The sequence below is a fragment of the Mustelus asterias genome, chromosome 14, assembly GCF_964213995.1.
Source record: "Mustelus asterias chromosome 14, sMusAst1.hap1.1, whole genome shotgun sequence".
Taxonomy (NCBI): Eukaryota; Metazoa; Chordata; class Chondrichthyes; order Carcharhiniformes; family Triakidae; genus Mustelus; species Mustelus asterias.
Window position 1 is genome coordinate 102,641,370 of NC_135814.1, and position 20,325 is coordinate 102,661,694.

General features: G+C 40.9%; 1 protein-coding gene across 50 annotated transcripts in view; it reads left to right on the plus strand.

Moving 5' to 3' along the window:
- Positions 1-20,325, plus strand: part of LOC144503924 (poly(rC)-binding protein 3) — a 153,280-nt gene that overhangs the window by 104,341 nt on the left and 28,614 nt on the right. For 26 of the 50 annotated variants that reach the window (XM_078229007.1, XM_078229020.1, XM_078229047.1 and 23 more), the window contains 6 exons: positions 12,760-12,886; positions 15,434-15,457; positions 15,946-15,978; positions 16,078-16,194; positions 16,971-17,102; positions 19,453-19,593. In XM_078229007.1, coding sequence (XP_078085133.1) covers positions 12,818-12,886; positions 15,434-15,457; positions 15,946-15,978; positions 16,078-16,194; positions 16,971-17,102; positions 19,453-19,593 — 516 coding nt within the window. In that variant the 5' untranslated portion in view covers positions 12,760-12,817. The remainder of the gene's footprint in view (positions 1-12,759; positions 12,887-15,433; positions 15,458-15,945; positions 15,979-16,077; positions 16,195-16,970; positions 17,103-19,452; positions 19,594-20,325) is intronic. The other 24 variants (XM_078229011.1, XM_078229042.1, XM_078229025.1 and 21 more) reach the window with 1 other exon arrangement.

Sequence of the window (20,325 nt, forward strand, 5' to 3'; positions counted from 1 at the left end):
AAGCGTATTTAATTTAATAGCATAGCTCATGGAACCATGAAGATTTGTTTTAACACAGCACTGCTTGCTTTGTTCAAATTAGGAGTGTACAGTTGGAGCTTTTCTAGTTTTGGGCTTTGGAAAATGTTTTCCCTAATGGTGAACTCAGTCACTTGGTGACCCAACTGTATTTAATTTCCCTTCCTCCCACGAATGTCTCAGTTTATGATGATTGAAACCTTAATATAAAGACTTGAATTGGGCCTCGAAGCTGGGAAGGATGGATTGTGATGAGTTTAAATGTACCATTTTAAGATATCAAGCCTCAATTTGCAGTAAAAATAGCGGCAAGGCTCTTTGCACTTGGTGGGTAAAATAAGTGGTAACGTCCGGGGTATGCAGAAATCTGGAAGCTGCTTTGAGCTACCCTGCTGCTCCACACGGCTGCTTGTTGGCAGTCTTTGCGATAGATCCTTATTAAGGTGTCAAGTTGAACCTTTTACCCCCTATTCTTCCTTTGAATACTTGTGAAAGACTTTAAGCCTTGTCCAATCAACATCAATCAGAAGTAAATGAGTTTCGTGGTTTGCTAAGTCATAATTACTGTTGAAAAATCTTCTGGCCTTGAAAAAATAATTTTATAAAGTTATCATTCTCTTGAGAACTAAATTTTTGCTTGTTTTTAAATGTGTGTTTTTTTTAAAGTTCAAGTTACATTTAACCTGGATCCTGTTGACCGTTTTTCTAATTCTATTTCTCCATCACCCCAGCAGTGTCCTCTCCAACAATTTGAACCAGAGCAGCTGAAATGTTTTTAACTATCTAATGGAAGGTTGACACCCAAATCTGTGTGGGGTGTGAGGTGTTTAACTTGTATTTGGGTTTGGTCCACTTGCACTGTCAGAAGGGAGTAGAGTATTTTGTTTGTAAAAGATGTGACACCTAACATTAAAACAAATGTAAGCAGTGATGTTTTATGCACCATAATCTTCCTGTCTCCTATTCTTCAATTCATAACTATATGGTTTGGTTTGAATGAACACTCAATATGCAAATGCAATTATCAACATCATGTTCCAATATGCAGTCTCAGACTGGGACCCAGTTTCATTTTCAGAAAGCATCCTGATACGTTGTGATTTCAATGCACTCTGTTTAATCATGAGGCCAGTTGAGGATGAAAGTTTAATCTTGGTTCATTAACAGTGTGGAGAAGCATTGAAAAATGCCAAAATCAGTATATTTAATTACTAATTTGCAAATGCAGTTTAGTATTGGAAGAATAGGGCTGCACAGATCTATAATTTTGATTTATTATTGTCACATGTATTAGTATATAGTGAAAATTATTGTTTCTTGTGCGCTATACAGACAAAGCGTACGGTACATAGGGACATAAAGGAGGGAATGCAGAATGTAGTGTTACAGTTATAGCTAAGCTGTAGAAAAAGATCAACTCAATGCGAGGTAGGCCCATTCAAAAGTGATGACAACAGAGAAGAAGCTGTTTTTGAGTTGGTTGGTACGTGACCTCAGACTTTTGTATCTTTTTCCTGATGGAAGAGAGTATGTCCGGGATGCATGGGGTCCTTAATTATGCTGGCTGCTTTTCTGAGGCAGCAGGAAATGTAGTCAATGGATGGGAGGCTGATTTGAGTGATGGACTGGGCTTTGTTCACGACCCTTGTAGTTTCTTGCGGTCTTGGACAGAGCAGGAGCCATACCAAGCTGTGATATGACTGGAAAGAATGCTTTCTATGGTGCATCTGTAGAAGTTGATAAGAGTTGTAGCGGACATGCCAAATTTCCTTAGTCTTCTGAGAAAATAGAAGCGTTGATGGGCTTTCTTAACTATAGCGTCAGCATGGAGGGACCAGGACAGGTTGTTGGTGATCTGGACACCTAGAAACTTGAAGCTCTCGATCGTTTCTATTTCGTCCCCATTGATGTAGACAGGGACATGCCCTCCACTACGCTTCCTGAAGTCGATGACTGTCTCCTTCGTTTTGTTGACAGAGGGAGAGGTTATTGTCATCGCACTAGTTCACCAGATTCTCTATCTCTTTCCTGTACTATGTCTCGTCATTGTTTGAGATCCGACCCGCAATGGTGGTGTCATCAGCAAACTTGAAAATCGAGTTGGAGGGGAATTTGGCCACACAGTCAAAGGTGTGTAAGGAGTATGGTAAGGGGGCTGAGGACACAGCCTTGCGGAGCACTAGTGTTGTGGATGATCGTGGAGAAGGTATCGTTTCCTATTCTGATTTATGACTTAGAGTAGGAGCCTGTTCATCGTTCTGGGAGATCATTGCTGATCTGTTCCTTAACTCCATTCACCTACTTTGCTCTATCTCACTTTGAACCACTGTTTAACAATAACCTGTCAATCTCGGATTTTAATTATTAATTGAGCTAGCATTGACATTCTCTAGAACAGAATCCCACACTTCTACCACCTTTTGCATGAAATGTTATTTAATGTCTCTCCTGAATGCCTGGTTCTGATTTTATTCCTCTCTTTTGCTAGACGTCCCTACATTAGCAGAAAAGGGTTTTCCCACTCTACCCTGTCAATTCCCTTAAAATTGCCAGAAATCTCAATCAAATCACCATCTATATTCTAGGGATTACAAGCTTAGTTAATGTAAGTAATCACCCCTCGATCTAATGCTTGAAACACTTAACATGCTTGTGAATCTGTGCTGGATTCCTTCCAGGGCCAATACTGAATTGCAGTGAGAGTTGACCTGGCCCTTTTTTTAATAATCCAGTTCTTTCAGTGCCACAAATCCTGTTCAGGCCTCGATGCAGCGTACAAGTAAATTGGTGCTCAGAAATGCTATACTTGCATGAGGAATCACCCTCAACTTTTCAGCACAAATGCTTGTTTTGCTCACCTAAGTTGGCACATGGGATTTTTAAAATCGATACATTCATGGAAATGCGGCTAGGCCAGCATTTATTGTTCATCCCTAATTGCCTTTCAGAAGGCCACCTTCTTGAATTGCTGCAGCCTGTGTGGTGTAGGTACACCCACAGTGCTGTTAGTGAGGGAGTTTCTGGATGTTGACTCAGTGACAATATATTTCCAAGTCAAGGAACACAATATATTTCCAAGTCATGTGAACACAACCACCTCTAAGTTCCCCTCCAAGTCACACTTGGTGGTGGTTGTGTTCACATGTATCTGCTGACTTTGGCCCTCTAGGTTGCAGAGATCATGGATAGAGGGAATGGATGTTGAAGGTCATGGATGGGTTGGCACTCATGCAGGCTTTTTCCTGGGTGATGTTGTGCTGCTGGATTGTTATTGGAGCTGCGCTCATCCAGACAAGTGGAGAGTATTCCATTGCACTCCTGACTTGTCCCTTGTAGAAGGTGGACAGGCTTTGGGGAGTCAGGAGTTGAGTTCCTCGCCGCAGAATTCCCAGTCTCTGGCCTGCTCTTATACAGTAAGAAGTCTCACAACACCAGGTTAAAGTCCAACAGGTTTATTTGGTAGCACAAGCCACTAGCTTTCGGAGCGCTGCTCCTTCATCAGGTAAGACTTGTGGCTTGTGCTACCAAATAAACATGTTGGACTTTAACCTGGTGTTGTGAGACTTCTTACTGTTTTTACCCCAGTCCAACGCCGGCATCTCCACATCATCTGCTCTTATAGCCACAGTATGTATAAGGCTGGCCCAGTTCAGTTTCTGGTTAATGGTGACCCCCAGGGTGGTGTTAATGGGGTATTGAGCAATGATGATGCCAATAAATGTTAAGGTCTGACACTTGGTGCGAATGTTACTTGCAACTTATCCACCCAAGCCTGGATATTGTCCAGGTCTTGTTGCACGTGGAAAGGGGCTGCTTCAGTATCAGAGAAGTTGAAAATTGTGCAATCATCAGCAAACTTCCCCACTTCTGATTACATGAAGGGGGCCGGGGGGGTAGGGTGTCATTGAGGAAGCAGTTGAAGATGGTTGGGCCTAGGACCCTGCCCTGAAGAACTCCTGCAGCGATGTCCTGGAACTGAGATGATTGACCTCCAACAACCACAGCCATCTTCCTTTTGTGCGAGGAGTTCCCCTGCCATGATTCCCATTGATTTCAGTTTTGCTAAAGCGCCTTGGTTCCCCACTCAGCAGCACGGCCAGTATCATCTATATTTGACTAACAAGATGCATGGGACCTTAAGACACACCCACATAGCAGACGGGGCAAATGATGAACAGAAATGGACACTCCAGCAAAAAAAATGAAGTACAAAGCTTATTTAAAATTGAAAGTAGTGTCATTTGCTAACATGGAGAGAATAGATCTGGACTGTTTAACCTTTCTTGATGGGTATAACCATCCAGTCTTGGTGTCATCCTTGTAAGTCTTTTTCACCCCTCTACTTTACAATTGTACTGTTCACTCTATGGAAATAATCTCTCTTGTTGGTTTTCTTATGACCTGTTTCCCAAATTGCAAAGTTCAGTCATTTGTATTAATGAATTGTAAAAGGTTGTAGCGCTAGTGGTCTGATGCATAGCTAATCTTGAGTGTAGAACTTTTCCAGGGAATAGACCAATCAGTTTAACGCTAGTAAGAAAATCATGGAAATCATTTATAGTTAACATGCTTTTCAAAAGGGACTGTTTTGTTTGAGCAATTTCATAGAATTGTTTGAAGAGATAAGAGTAGATGAGGGTAATGCAGTTGATGCAATATTTTTGAAATAGCTGTGATCAGGTACATGTAAAAGACAAATTAATAAAGTTGCAGCATTCAGAGTCAGGGTACATGTAACAGAATTGCGATAGTACTGCTATCTGTTGGCTATATTCTTCTAAAACATCCCATCCAGACCAGAAAGTTTATCCTGGGTTTGATTAGTTTATTTAACATTTCTCCCCTATTTTTACAACATGCTACTGTGCAGAGGGACCTGGGGGTCCTTGTGCATGAATCACAAAAACTCAGTTTGCAGGTGCAGCAGGTGATCAAGAAGGCAAATGGAATGTTGGCCTTTATCGCGAGAGGGATGGAGTATAAAGCAGGGAGGTCTTGCTGCAACTGTACAGGATACTGGTGAGGCCGCACCTAGAGTACTGTGTACAATTTTGGTCCCCTTATTTAAGAGAGGATATATTAGCTTTGGAGGGGGTACAGAGAAGGTTCACCAGGTTGATTCCAGAGATGAGGGGGTTAGCTTATGAGGAGAGATTGAGTAGACTGGGCCTGTACTCATTGGAGTTTAGAAGGTTGAGGGGAGATCTTTTAGAGACACATAAGATAACAAAGGGGCTAGACAGGGTAGAAGCAGCGAGGTTATTTCCACTTACAATGGAAACAAGAACTAGGGGGCATAGCCTCAAAATACGGGGGAGTCAATTTAGAACAGAGTTGAGGAGGAACTTCTTCTCCCAGAGGGTAGTGAATCTTTGGAATTCTCTGCCCAATGAAGCAGTAGAGGCTACCTCGTTAAATGTGTTTAAGTCACAGATTTTTAACCATTAAGGGTTATGGGGAGCGGGCGGGTAAGTGGAACTGAACCCACTATCAGATCAGCCATGATCTTATTGAATGGCGGGGCAGGCTTGAGGGTCTAGATGGCCTACTCCTGCTCCTATTTCTTATTTTCTTATTTTAAGTGCAGTTTTATCATTTCCGATCTGTTTTGGATGTCAAATCACCTGATTGGTTTCCCTGTTAAATACTGCAGCAAATTGTATATAATATATCTCCCGTTTTGCTATTGCTGTCTGTGGTTTCATTTTTGACCAACCCTTGGTGACCCTATTCCCATCCCAAATTTCATTTTGTTAAATTTGTGTCTGTAGACTATCTTACTTTGTCTTCCTAATCTTTTAAAACTCCTTTCCTTGTCTCCTGTTCTCCTTTGTCATGCTCTCCCTTACTGTCCATGTACTTAGTGTTATGCCATTTTCATTACCCTCAATTTTTCCCAGATGCCTTTTTTATCTATGGAGGATGCAATAGCAAATCCTCTTTTTTTTTTAAATACTGGATTAGAAAGGAGTCCTGCACATATTGTAGGAACATTTTTCTCTTATCTGTTTATCCCTTCTGGCCAATTAATTTTGGGGTACTTGAAATCGCTTATTGTTTTTACTCATTTTCCTGATTTGTTTGCATATTTCTTCCAACAGCACCTTATGTTATCATATGGTCTGGAAACTCTCTTATCAATGTAATTATTCTTTGCTATATGCATCCACCTGAAGGCAAAGTGCTCACTCAGGATAATGAGATGGCCTAGGATAAAAAGTAGGAATAAACAGATTTTTCTTGAATTATCAAGGCGAAGCTGGTTCTTCCTAGAAGCTATATTGGGGCACCTTGTTCTAAAATTATTGGGCATGCATTGAGAGAGATCAACAATATTTCCTAATACGAGGCTACATGACAAATTGAGGGAGAATTCAGTTAGCTGTCGGAGGACTGAGACAGGCTAGAATGTTGGGCAGATGTAATGAAGATTAATATGAAGTACATTTTATGAAAATGTATCCAATTCTGTGTCTTCTGTCTTTAGTCATCCCATTGTCCCAAGTAACTACCATACCCTTATGGGAGCCTGGGCTTTCAAACAAGTTTTTAGGAAGCACCAGGCAGTTTATTCACTGCATTCCTAAATGAAAGGGGCGCTGATGTACAGATCTTTCCTGGCAGGGATAAGTCAGAAGGGTACAAGTGGGATTCTGGATTCTAGTTACAGGGTAAACTGAAGGCAAAAGCAAGGAGGCAAGGATGGTGCTGTCAACATTCCCCTTTGCCTCATGTCCATGACACCTTTGTTAATCTTTCTTTTGCCCTGCCCTATCCCTGTTCTTCCATTCTGCCCCAGCTCTCCTATGTAATTCATTACATTTCTAATTTTCAGTTGTGTTGACGGGTCATTTGGAATCGAAAAATTAACTCTGTTTCTGTCTGTAGATGCTGACAGACCTGCTGAGTTTATCCAGCATTTTCTGTTTATATTTCTGATTTCCAGCAGTATTTTGCTTTTATTAAGGAGGTAATCGTGTAGGTTATGTCACAGTTGCTGTGCTGTGCTCAGAGGAGATTTTGAAGCAATAGAAAAAGTTAATTCATTAGGATAATGTGAGGGATGAGAGGATATACTTATGATGAGAGACTTGAAAATCTGGGGCTCAATTCACTGGAGCAAAGAAGATTAAGGAGCGATCTAATAGTGTTCAAAACTGAAGGGATTTAAGAGGGTAAATAGTGAACGATTATATTAGGTGGTCGCCGAATTGATAAAGAGAGAGCATAAGTTTAGGATGGTGCTAGAAATGACCATGGGGAATTTATATGTAATATAATACAAAGATTCTTGGAATTTGGAATATGAAATATTTACCAAAGGTGGCTGTGAAATCTTTTGGATCTACTTTGGAGAGGAAGAAAAATACTAAACGCCACAGAGAAGATCCAGGGGTAAGGGAGTACCATACACTGCTGCAGTATGGAACTAACAGTGTTCTGCCCAGACCTGATGGCCTGAAATGGCAGCCTCCCCGTCTTCTCTAATGTAACTTTGTGGGTTGAGCTGCATCTGAGGGTTTCATCCTGTGCCACTGCAGATGCAAAACCTTAAAGAATCCCATGTAAACATATAGTTCACCATTGATACTTACAGGAATGGCTCTAACAACAGCAGAGCATTTGAACAGTGTGATTAATGTTGTTAAATAAGACTGTTTGTCACTATCATTGTCCCAGGTTTTAATCACTGATCTGTGCTGAGTTAGCTGTCCTCATTTGCAGTGATGCTGGGAGTCAGACAGTCAACCCGAGCATTTGTTGGCAAGAGAGGAGCAAATCAACCAATGTTCATGACGACGTGTAGGTTCTGGACCCTTGTTGAAAGGGCATGCTAGTGGATTTCAATTGAGGCAGTAATCCTAATGGTTGAATAGTTGTGATTGAATAGCCGGGGGCATTTGCTGTTGAGGCTAACACGTGAAAACAGTCGGTTGGGTAAGGTTATAAATGCTCCAGTATGATTTGCTACTGCAGAAATGTAAGGTATGAGAAAAGAATCTACATAAAAGAAATCCATTATTGTGTTTGCATTTGTATCCAAGTTGATGCGTAAGATTATTGCGATCACGGAATAATGAAACAGATGCGATTTCAAACAGAATACTGTAGATGTGCCCAAATATGAGGACATAGTTGGAATACCAAGGGAAAAGAGCTAATTCTTCAGAGTTGATGTGGTTAATCATGCTTCAGAGTGACTTTGATCAACCTATTGGAATCTATGAAATGAAGGTGGGATCTTTATAGCTTGCGTGTGTAGTGCTCACAGCAGCAGATCATTTCAAGCAGAAATGCCATCACAGAGATTGCATCACTTGCAGTATCCTCTAATGTACAGCATTATTTAGCCATAATTAATCTTTTTAAACACTGAAGCTTAAAGGGTCATGTGTATTCCTTGGACTTGTGAACAGTTGCTCTTTTGAGGACAATGTCCATGCTAACAACAAAAATCGATGTTGCTAGCTCAATTTCTACCTGCTGCGGTTGCTCGAGGGAATGTCAATCCAGAATCTCCACCTATAGTCAAGAGTTCCAACTCCTGGAGAAGCAACGGCAGCATTACATTGGGGCTGGATGAGAGTGAAGGCTGCCAGCATGAACAGGAGAAGGTTCCAGTTTGCATGAGGAAATACAAGACTGTTTAGTGTCACTACTGCCAACTGCAGTTTTAAATCCATTCTTCATGTTTAATAAGATTGCTACTGCATTTCTAAATTCTTTACAGTGAATGGTCACATCTTTGTCTTGGTATGTCTGCAGCTGAAGTTGTGGTAAATTCATGTCCCACGGCACTCTCTGTGCAAGCTTGTGCTTGGGGACATGCTTTTGAATTGTTGGTGTTGTATTTTTAAAAACTTTTTCAAGCACCCAAACGTTACCAATGGAAGTTGAAATGGGAAAACTGGCTAATGTCTAACAATGTACAATGCAAATATAATAACATATATTGGCATAATCTGACATCATCCGGTCTGGTGAGGCAGGATAGCCAGATGGTGTCTTTCTCAGGTTTCAGTTTTTGGTAGCTTTCTAGTTGTTTCTTTGTCCTATTTTCAGATGGGATTTAAGTTTGTAGTGTCATATGTATCGATCATGTTACAAGCTTCCATTTGAAATTTAGACATGATCTTTCATCACAATTCAGGCTGCTTTGAAACCCACAATGCCAGGACCGCTCTTGGAGTGTGTTCTATTTATATCTGTCTCTTCTCTCTGTCCCTGCCCTCATCTCCTCCAACCATAAATATCATGTGTCAGTGTCTATCATTGTTGTACCCTTGAAGGAAACCGTTTAGTGAGGGCAGAAAAATCCTTGGTTCAATACCAAAAAATGTGGAATCCAAGAGAATTTATGCTCTCTTTAGCGCAAGCATCCTTTCTTAAACAACTATATGTTCAAATTCCACATTGGAAGGAATGGGGAGGAAGAAATTGATCTTGATAATATAGCATGTCATGGAACAGCCATGGAAGTGTATCTGGCACTCTGCTATCCTCTTGAGAGGAGAACTGGATGTGTGCTGCCACACAGTCTGCAAAACAAGTTAGCAGTCGGGAAATATTTTCAGAACTAAACTCAAAAAATAAATGTTGCTATCCTGAGAACTGGGAAAACAGAAAGAAACTATCGTGGAAAAGTGAATCCCAGGATTAACCAAAGCTCATAATCCTTTCCTTGGAATGGTTGCATAATTTTGGAACAGAGCAGGGTTTAATTTTGAAGGGCAGCTTCTTAAATCTATAACTCTTTGCTCCAACTCAGAATGAAAATTCTATAAATGTTAATGCACTTTCTGTACAAAGCAGAATTCCTCAGTAAACTTTTGACAAGTGGAGAAATCATAATTCTGATGTCAGACATTGATTATTTCAAATGGCCATAATTAGTTTTAAAAAATATTTGTTACATCCTCAGTCAGAATGACACCATGAAAACAGGGGAGTGAAATTATAGTTGGGAACGTTAACATGCAAACATTGTTTCACTTAGAATTCCTATTTTCCCTTGTTTTATGAAGATATTAACATGTAAAATTTAAGTAGATAGTAGAAATGCATTTTCACCCCCAATGTGCAGGTTAGGTTGACTGGCCATGCTTGAATTGCCCCTTGGTGTACTGAGATGTGTAGGTTAGAGGGATTAGTGGGTAAAATATGTAGGGATATGGGGGTAGGGCCTGGGTGGGATTGTGGTTGGTGCAGTCTCGATGGGCCAAATGGCCTCTTTCTGTACTGTAGGGTTTCTATGATTTCTATGTGCTGCACAGTGATCATGTTAAAGGGTTAGATTTTGTGCAGGTACTCTGGGTATGAGATTGATTTGAAAATGAATTATTTTCCCCTGCATTATTAATTAGCTGTGTATGATTTTTAAAATTCAATTTCTAATTGCTAGAATCAATCTTGCTGTTTTCGAATTTTAAGTCCTGGATTTGGAAATATTTGCTGAGATGTTTTTCATGATCAGAATTGGTAGTTTTGTGTGGTGTTGATTAGTCAATCAATTGGTTAGATCATCTGTCTCTGCCCTTCTTTCATGTAATGTGGGCATCACTGGCAAGGCCAGCATTTGTCACCCATCCTAATTGCCCGTGAACTGAGTGACTTGATTGGTCATTTCAGAGAACAATTAAGAGTCAACCACATTGCTGTGGCTCTGGAGCCACATGTAGGCCAAACTGGGTAAGGACGGCAGATTTCCTTCCCTAAAGGACATCAGTGAACCAGATGGGTTCATTTTATATGACAGTTGATAATTTCATGGTCACCACTGAGACTAGCTTTATATTGGGGTGGCACAGTGATTAGCACTGCTGCCTCACAGTGCCAGGGACCCGGGTTCAATTCCGGCCTCGGGTCACTGTGTGGAGTCTGCATGTTCTTCCCGTGTCTGAGTGGGTTTCCTCCCAGGTGCTCCGGTTTCCCCCCTCACTTCAAAGGTATGTGGGTTAGGTGAATTGACCATGCTAAATTGACCCTAGAGTCAGGAGGATTAGCAGGGTAAATGTGTGGGGTTACTGGAAGAGGGCCTGGGTGGGATTGTGGTCAGTGCCAAACCGATGGGCCAAATGCCACCTCCTGCATTGTAGGGATTCTATGATTCCAAATTTTATTGACGTGATTTAAATTCCATCAACTGCCATGGTGGGATTTGAACCCATATCCTCACTGCATTAGCCTGACTAGCCCAGCAACATTACCACTGTGCCACCATCTCCCTGAAGTACATGACTTTTCAGGTTTATTATTTTCCATGTGTCTCAATCTACATCAAACAAGTTAGTAGATTTGTAGCAACCTTGGTATAAGTTAACAAAGCTGTGGCAACCTACCAAAAAGATGCAATGGGCTGTAACATGTTAATATTACTCAGACTGATTCTTGGTGTCTAAGTGGCTGTGTTAGGCTCATGTCACGTTATCTATTATACATCAATGTGTTCTGCATTTGTTACTGAATAATAATTGCAGTAAAAATCTGTCGTGTAATGGATTATATTCTATACGCAAAGTAAGAATCTGTTGTGCTATGTATAATTTTGTTTCTACAGATTAGAATTGACCTGTAGGGTAAATACAGCTGTAGAATTATTTCATATTGTTTCCCTTTCCTCGTTTGAAAGCAGTAGTTTTTGCTGGGTGCTGATAGCCTGATGATGCGTTGTTCCAAGTGGCCATTCTACCATGATGAGGCCAACCATTGTTCCAGCATCACATTTGCTGATAGTGACATAACAGCTAATGTGACACCATATTCATCCAAAGACCGTGTGTGTAGTTTGTATCATGCATCATTAGAATGTTGATCAAGCGTGGCACTGCTAGCTTATGAAGAGAAACTGTGCCTTGAAATATATCTTTTTGGGAAAGAATACAGCTCGTGCTCATGTTGTAGGTACTCTCTAGCTGGAGACCATTGACTGATATTCATAATAAGTAGGCATTTTGCTGAAATGTAATGATTTGTCTGCACTGCTATCATCTGCCCATTACCATCTGTGATATAAAGATGATTACTAAAATGAATTACAAAACCCAAAGAAATTATTGGACCAGTTCTTTGCTTATTTTTGAGTTACTCCAGTTCCTGCATCTTGCTCTAGACCTCGAGTATCTGCAAGAAGCAGTCCGTTCATTTAATTTGTTTTGTAGTTGCATGCATCCATTGTGTATTCTTGCCATCATGTGAATTGTGTGGGTAAGAGCCTGAAAGCAAGTATACTAAAGTATGAGTTTTAATTCCTGGTAACCTCACGGAAGAGCTTGCTGCACCCGTCCCCTTTGAGTGTTTCATGCCTTGGAAGCTGGGAAAGAATTGTTAGGATTTCTGTACCATGATCCTAAAGAAAATTGAGTCCAAAGATGTGCGAGTTAGGTTGATTGGCCATGCTAAAATTGCCCCTTAGTGTCCTGAGATGCGTAGGTTAGAGGGATTAGTGGGTAAATATGTCGGGATATGGGGGTAGGGCCTGGGTGGGATTGTGGTCAGTGCAGACTCGATGGGCCAAATGGCCTCCTTCTGCACTGTAGGGTTTCTATGATTCTATGAAAATTGATTTTGAGCTGCCAATTAATCCTCAAGTGGAATATGCCAAGCACAATGTCAGGCTGTGGGAGTAGTGAGTTGTAATTGTGTGCCTTCCCTGAAGGTCTGTGTATGTACGGTCTGAGAGTATCTTGTGCTACTGGTAATCTTATTTGTAAGTACTAACTGTTTTCTCTCTATATCATACAGGTGTCACTGCCCGAATACACTGCCTGTGAGAAATCCTTGATAGTAAACCAGCAACACCATGGACCCTAAAGTTACTGAAGGCGGGCTGAATGTTACCCTTACCATCCGACTGTTGATGCATGGGAAGGTAAATATTCAGTTTGAGTATAACAAGCAGGAGGAATGAAACTATGCTTGTATTGCTGGTGGCAGGCTCATGTGCTAGCTAAGTTTGAGTTAGTTTGGCTTAGACCATTTAGGATGCAATGATGTAGAATTTGGTTTGACCATCAGTGAGAGGAACAAATGTTGTAATAGGGGTGATAGTGGTTACAATTATATGGGGATGATACTTGTTGAGTCATTTCCCCCTCCACTTGCTGTGAGTTACCAACAAGAATTGACATCCCTGCCAGGTCCAGGGCTGAGAGCTCCTTGATTCGAAGAATTGCACCATATTCAGTAATCCTTGCATTGCATTGGCAGAGACACAATGTCAATATAGAAAATATTAACCAGCCTTACTGAAGGCCACAATAAGATTTTGTATTCTAACTCGCATATTATGATGTTGACGAATAATTATGGTGGAATTGTCAAAATGGATTTGCTGGCTGTCATTTTCATAAACAGTATACACTTGAAGTGAGTGAATGTCTTCAAAAACTAAAATTAATCTTGGCAACAGCGCAACTGTCAACCAGAATATGGAGCATTTGTATTGTGGAACTAATCACAGACCCACTTTCCTTTGGTAACATTTGTGTTTGTTAGAAATATTTCAATTTTTTTCACGCTGTGCTGATCGTAGAATCCCTACAGTGCACACAGGATGCCGCCATTTGGCCCTTCAAATCTGCACCGACTACAATCCCACCCAGCCCTATCCCTGTAATGCCATGTATTTACGCTGCCAGTCCCCCTGACACTAGGGCCCTGATTTTACCAGCACAGCCACCCCAAAATTGGGGTGGGCAAGCCTTGCAGAACGGCATTCCCCATTGACCTCGGGCGCAACCTGATGAGCCTCAGGCAGCCGTGCCGGTAAAATCAGGGCCTAAGAGGCAATTTAGCATGGCCAATCAACGTAACTGCACATCTTTGGACTGGGGAAGGAAACAAGAGGAAAACCAGCAGACACTGGGAGAACGTGCAGACTCCGCACAGACAGTGACCCAAGCTGGAAATTAAGTAGATGCTGCACAGTCCTGTTCAAATACAACTTTTTTAAAGGATCTAACAATTAAATCTTATTCGGCCTTCAGTGAGGCTGGTTAATATTTTCTATATTGGCATTGTGTCTCTGCCAGTCTAATGCAAGGATTCCTGAATATGGTGCAATTCTTCAAATCAATGAGCTCTCAGCCCTGGACCTGGCAGGGATGTCAATTGTTCTGGTTGGTAACTCTCAGCAAGTGGAGGAGGGAAATGATTCTTTCTTGTCTGTCTCATGTTTGAGGTTGATTTAGCCTGAAACTTCCAAAGAAGAGAAAGGGGCTGCCATGTTGCATCATTGCTTTCCCCCTTCAAGCACAGATTAACAGTGTTACCTGCTGTGCTGTATGTCAGTTGGTTGGTAATCAGCTGAATTTAAAGAATTTTGCCCTTTCAGGATCCTGTGTTTATTACTTGCTTCCAACTGCGAGCATGAGAAGGAAAAAAACTTCTCCGAGACTTTTGTTAGTCCTCAACTTGGGCTATGTACATGAACAAAAGCAGCAGTGACTTTAGACTGACTCATATCTCTGTCTTTCTTTCTCATTGTATGCCTCAGGTTATATCACTCACTGCACAGCTCTCCCTTTATCCCGCGTGCAGCTTCATTCTGGTGTGTATTTACCTAGCACCACTGCCTCTTCCTTTCATGCTCCCCATTTCTTTGGAGGTAACAGTTTCTCTCTCATTGATGTATGGTCTCACCCCATCGCTTTTAGCACCTGCTTTCCTATTCCTGTACCCACCAAGTATCTTTGCATGCTCTGTTTTCCTCTCCACCCCTACCCTCCATTAATGCTGAGCCACAAATTGCCACCATTCTCTGACTGATGCTTTTCTTTCCCCTCCCTCTCCCTCTCCCCCTCTCTCGTTCATTCCTCCACTTTGTGCATCATCTTCCCCTTCTGTCTCTGCATGTCCTCCATGTCCTTATTTTTTCCTATCCAGGAAGTACCGTTTATTTATTAGTGTCACAAATAGGCTTACATTAACACTGTAACGAAGTTACTGTGAAAATCCCCTAGTCGCCACATTCTGGCACCTGTTCAGGTACACTGAGGGAGAATTTAACACGGCCAATGCACCTAACCAGCACGTCTTTCAGACTGTGGGAGGAAACCAAATGTATTCCAAGCAATCCTTTTCTCTTTTTGGATCATGAGTATTATGTTTCATGTAACTTCAAATCTTTGTTTAATGGGATTTGCTTATTTCACAAAGCCACTGAACTATTACATTTTCATTTATAAAATTGAGTAGCAGATGAATTTAGAATTTTGGATGTTTGATTTCTCCAGTATCAAACTGGTTATTTAATAAATTTGGTTTCTGCAATATTTGAGATTTGGGTGAGATTTATTTAAAATAGTTTATTGCCTGTGTTAGAATGTGCCACAAGAAGTTTTGTGAATGAGTTCAGCATTGTGCTACTAGAGAAATTGGGCTGCAGGGTAAACATTTTTCTCTCTCTCTCTTGCAGGAAGTTGGAAGCATCATTGGAAAGGTTTGTATTGATAATTTTTTACTTTGTGCTTATTGGTAACACTGATCAAATAAACTTTTTCTCACTATTTGCAATCTCATACTGAATGCATAAATATTTGCTGCATATGTAGGTAATGCCTTACAGTTTCCATAAAAGGAACTTTTCATATCTACCATCTTTACTTCAGGGAAAAACCTTTCCAACTCTTTATGGCTTGAGTGATGCTTCCTTTCTTAGTTCTAGCTGACAGAAGTGATGCTTGTTGTTTGTACCCATTACAATTGCCACAGTCTAATGAATTCATGTCATTTGAATGCAAGCCTGCAGACAAATCACTTTCCATGGACAAGGTGCTGTAAAATGTTATTTTGAACTCTTATCCACAGATATTTATTATGTACTATACTGTTGACTACATGCCAGTCTATAACCGATGTTATGTCCATAGATTAACATGTTAGCATATATATGGATACACCGCATGATTTGTATATTTTCTCTTTCAGAAAGGCGAGACTGTGAAAAAGATGCGCGAGGAGGTAGGTGAACCTTTGGTGGTCCTTAAGAGTTTCCGTGCTTCTGCTAAGTAATTTGATTGCCTTTCCTACAGTAACTTGGACATCTTGTGACTGTTTCAGAGTGGTGCGCGCATCAATATCTCGGAAGGAAATTGTCCTGAGAGAATTGTAACCATCACAGGCCCAACCGATGCAATATTCAAGGCATTTGCAATGATTGCCTTTAAGTTTGAGGAGGTAAGAGACTGCGTGGAATTTTAATAGTGCAATTGGGTTTGGAGCCATTCTTCAGAAGGTGGGAAAGTCGAAAGGAGCAGCTTCCCGTGGTGGACGGGAGAATTCCCCCTGATATTTGCAAGCTGTGGAAGTCAAAATTTAAAAACCAGTGTTGTTAAATGCAATAAAAAGAAACTGTTTTCTGAGTTCTCTTCATAGTAATTTTTTGGTCTATGGAAGAGTATAGGCTAATTTCTGACAGCTGAATCAAACAATGCATTTTTTAAAGTTTATTTATTAGTATCACAAGTAGGCTTACATTAACACTACAAGTTGCTGTGAAAATCCCCTAATCGCCACAGTCCGGCGCCTGTTCGGGTACACTGAGGGAGAATTTAGCATGGCCAATTCACCTAACCAGCACGTCATTCGGACTGTGGGAGGAAATTGGAGCACCTGGAGGAAACCCACGGAGAACGGGCAGACTCTGCACAGACAGTGACCCAAGCCGAGAATCGAACCCGGGTCCCTGGCACTTTGAGGCAGCAGTGCTAACCACTGTGCCACCGTGCTGCATTTCAATGATCTGTACCATACATGAGGTTTAAACTAATATATAAACTACAATGTGAAATTTGAGGAGTCAAGAAGTAAGAGCAAGTTCTATTTTCAAATGTTGCAATTTTCTAAATGTCATAGCTTGCACAGATTTGGTACCAATAGTTAATGTTTGAGCTGATTATTTTAGAATGATAACACAACCTATAACACCAAAACTATTTGTTTTGCAATTTCAGGACATCGATAATTCAATGTCGAACAGTACAGCCACAAGTAAACCACCCGTGACTCTGCGACTTGTTGTGCCAGCCAGTCAGTGCGGATCACTGATTGGAAAAGGAGGCTCCAAGATCAAAGAAATTCGTGAGGTCAGCTTTTCTCTCCAGAGTAGCTCAGTCCTCCATTTGATCACAGTTGACCTCGGAATGTTTTATTTCAGATGTAATGCTCCCTGTTAAGTTATGACACAGCACATTGTAGTGTAATCACAGCCAATGCAATACCAACTCAGACAGACGGTTATAGTTTGTAATCTGAGTTGTCTTCAATCTAGCCTCACCTGCCAATGATGAAACTGAGTAACCAGTTTTCAGTTGGGCTAAGATGTTCCATTTTGAGATGGTGTGAAACAGTGTACATAATTGGAGCTTACAATGGCATAACAACTGGTTGTAGCCAGAGATAACTAACGAAGCTCATTGAATGATACCAAACAGAAGGAGGCCATTGTGCCCTCTGTGATGTTCAAGGGCACTTGGGGATGAGCAATAAATGCTGACCCAGCAACGTCCGCATCCCATGAATTAATGTTTTGAAAAAGTGCCTGTGTTCCCTCTTAACCAAGTTAGTTGCACTGCGTTTTTTAATCTTTCAAAAGGTTTTCCTTTTTCAAGTATATATTCGACTCCCTTTTGGAAGTTGCTACTATATCTTTCAAGTGGTACATCAGAAATCTGAAACAAATTCTCCTCATCTACCCTCTGGTTCTTATGGCAATTACCGTAAACCTGTATTTACTGTTTATTGAGCTTTCCTGCTAACTTAAAGAAATTACCGTTAATCTATAATAATGATGCAGCTATATAAGACCCTCGTCAGACCCCACTTGGAGTACTGTGCTCAGTTCTGGTCGCCTCATTACAGGAATGATGTGGAAAAGATTGAAAGGGTGCAGAGGAGATTTACAAGGATGTTGCCTGGATTGAGTGGCATGCCTTATGAGGATAGGCTGAGGGAGCTCAGTCTTTTCTCCTTGGAGAGACGTAGGATGAGAGGAGACCTAATAGAGCTATATATAAGATGTTGAGAGGCATAGGTGGGGTGGACTTTGAGGCTTTTTCCCAGGGTGGAAATGGCTGCTACAAGAGGACACAGGTTTAAGGTGCTGGGGGGTAGGTACAGGGGAAATGTTAGGGGGAAGTTTTTCACAGAGGGTGGTGGGTGAGTGGAATCGGCTGCCGTCAGTGGTGGTGGAGGCAAACTCAATAGGGTCTTTTAAGAGACTCCTGGATGAGTACATGGGACTTAATGAGATGGAGGGTTATAGGTAGGTCTAAAAGGTAGGGATATGTTCGGCACAACTTGTGGGGCCGAAGGGCCTGTTTTGTGCTGTAGTTTTCCATGTTTCTATCAAAACCCTACATAATTTTGAGCATCTCTATTAAATCTCCCTTTATCCTTCTCTGCTCCAAAGGGAGCAATCCCAGCTTTTCTACTCTCTCCATATAACTGAAGCTCCTGCTGCTACTGTGTGTCACAAAAATGTCATCTTCAACCATGTTGTTTTTGGTGAGGCACTCCCTACACTTCCAAGCTCCTGCTGCAGTCAATGACATGTTTCCAAGGATCCCTGTCCTAAATTTCAAAAGATTGTGACTGGAAGCCAAGAGAAAGCAGTGCTACCATTTTTACTGCTGTAGAGCTGCAGAAATCATGCTAGTAAGTCGATAAATGCTCAAGAAATGATGCTGCAGTGTCAGATTCACTATATGTAAATGCATGGTTTAACAACTGCAAACAGGAATGCAATGCTCAAGCTGTCTACTGTCTCAGCTCCAAAGGCAACAAAAATGTTTTCTTCATCTGCTGCAGGACAGTTTCTTGTCAGTCAATGCAGCTAAGAAATTCCATTGTCCATAATCATAAATCCATAGCGTAGACTGATTTCCGGGCATACTTATTCATCACCAGGAGTCAAGACAAGTTTGCTTTACAATTTTGATGAATGATAATTAAGAGTATTATTGTTCATAAACAAAAGCAATTTAATGGCATTAACTACCGTAAAAACAATGTTAGCAGTTGAAAAGTCAGCAATGAATTCCTAACTGGTTAGAATTTGTTTTGCTCGATTTCTGTCACATAAACATGAAGGTTATCCTGTGATGAAGGAAGGGATAATGGAATTTAATTTTCCATTATATAAACACATTAAATTCTTGACATTTTAACATTTAAGTTAATAGGTTATGATCTTAATCAGGCTTGAAATAAATTATGTTGTGTTCTCTCTATTTTATTTAATTCTGGCATCAACATGTTGAGGCACACAGACTAATTGAAATGTGTCACCTACACACAATGCAGGCATGTTTCACTAAACTGGCACAAAGGGCTTGCTAATGCAGATTATTGTTGTAGAATAATTGTCATTTTTCCAGATTCTGGCACCACATCTGCGGCTTTAACCCATCCATTTTTTTTTCCTATTCTTTCCAGTCGACAGGGGCTCAAGTCCAGGTGGCAGGGGACATGCTGCCTAATTCCACTGAGCGTGCTGTGACAATCTCTGGGATGCCAGATGCTATCATCCAGTGTGTGAAGCAAATATGTGTGGTGATGCTGGAGGTAGAGTATAAGGCGAGCATCAGGAGCAGCAAGTTTTTAAGGAGGGAATGATCGATTGGGATGGTGCTGCAACGGAGATCAACTTGCCTGAGGATGTCTGGTTTCATTATTTTGGTACAAATTATGGGGTACAAATATATCAGATGAAAGGTTGATAATCCTGTCTTCAGATCTTATAGTCAACTTATTTTTCCAAACTAGGTTTGTTCTGCTATTTGATTTTTAGACAGCTCTCAGTAAACATATAATAGAGCAATCTAGTTATTTCTTCCATTAATTTATATTCTAGTTTCCCACCTTTGCCCTGTAAAGTCCACATATGGATACTCGACTGGGAGTTCTGTTGGTATATTCTTGATGTACCTTCCAAATTGGCCTGTTCAATCAATCAATCCACTGAATTAGCGAGAGGATTATTCCTCAAGTAGCAATGAATAGTCACATTTGGCCAGTCATTTCCATCCTGCAGGTTTCAAAGTCATGTTCCATAATGTTAGCAAAATTTAGAACCATTTTACTTGGCATTATCTGTTTTATTACAGTTGTGGGGGAGGTGGCAGGGAGCCCAGGTTGGAGAATTTATTCTGTACAATAACTACAACAGATACTTGCCAAAAGTTTTCAGCTGCATTTAAAAAACTTGAAGCATGAATAACTCCATTCATATCGCCAGTCCCATTTTTTATATAAAAAGAACACATTCTTATTTTGCTGTGGGTTTTGAGCCTTGCTGGCAACACCAGT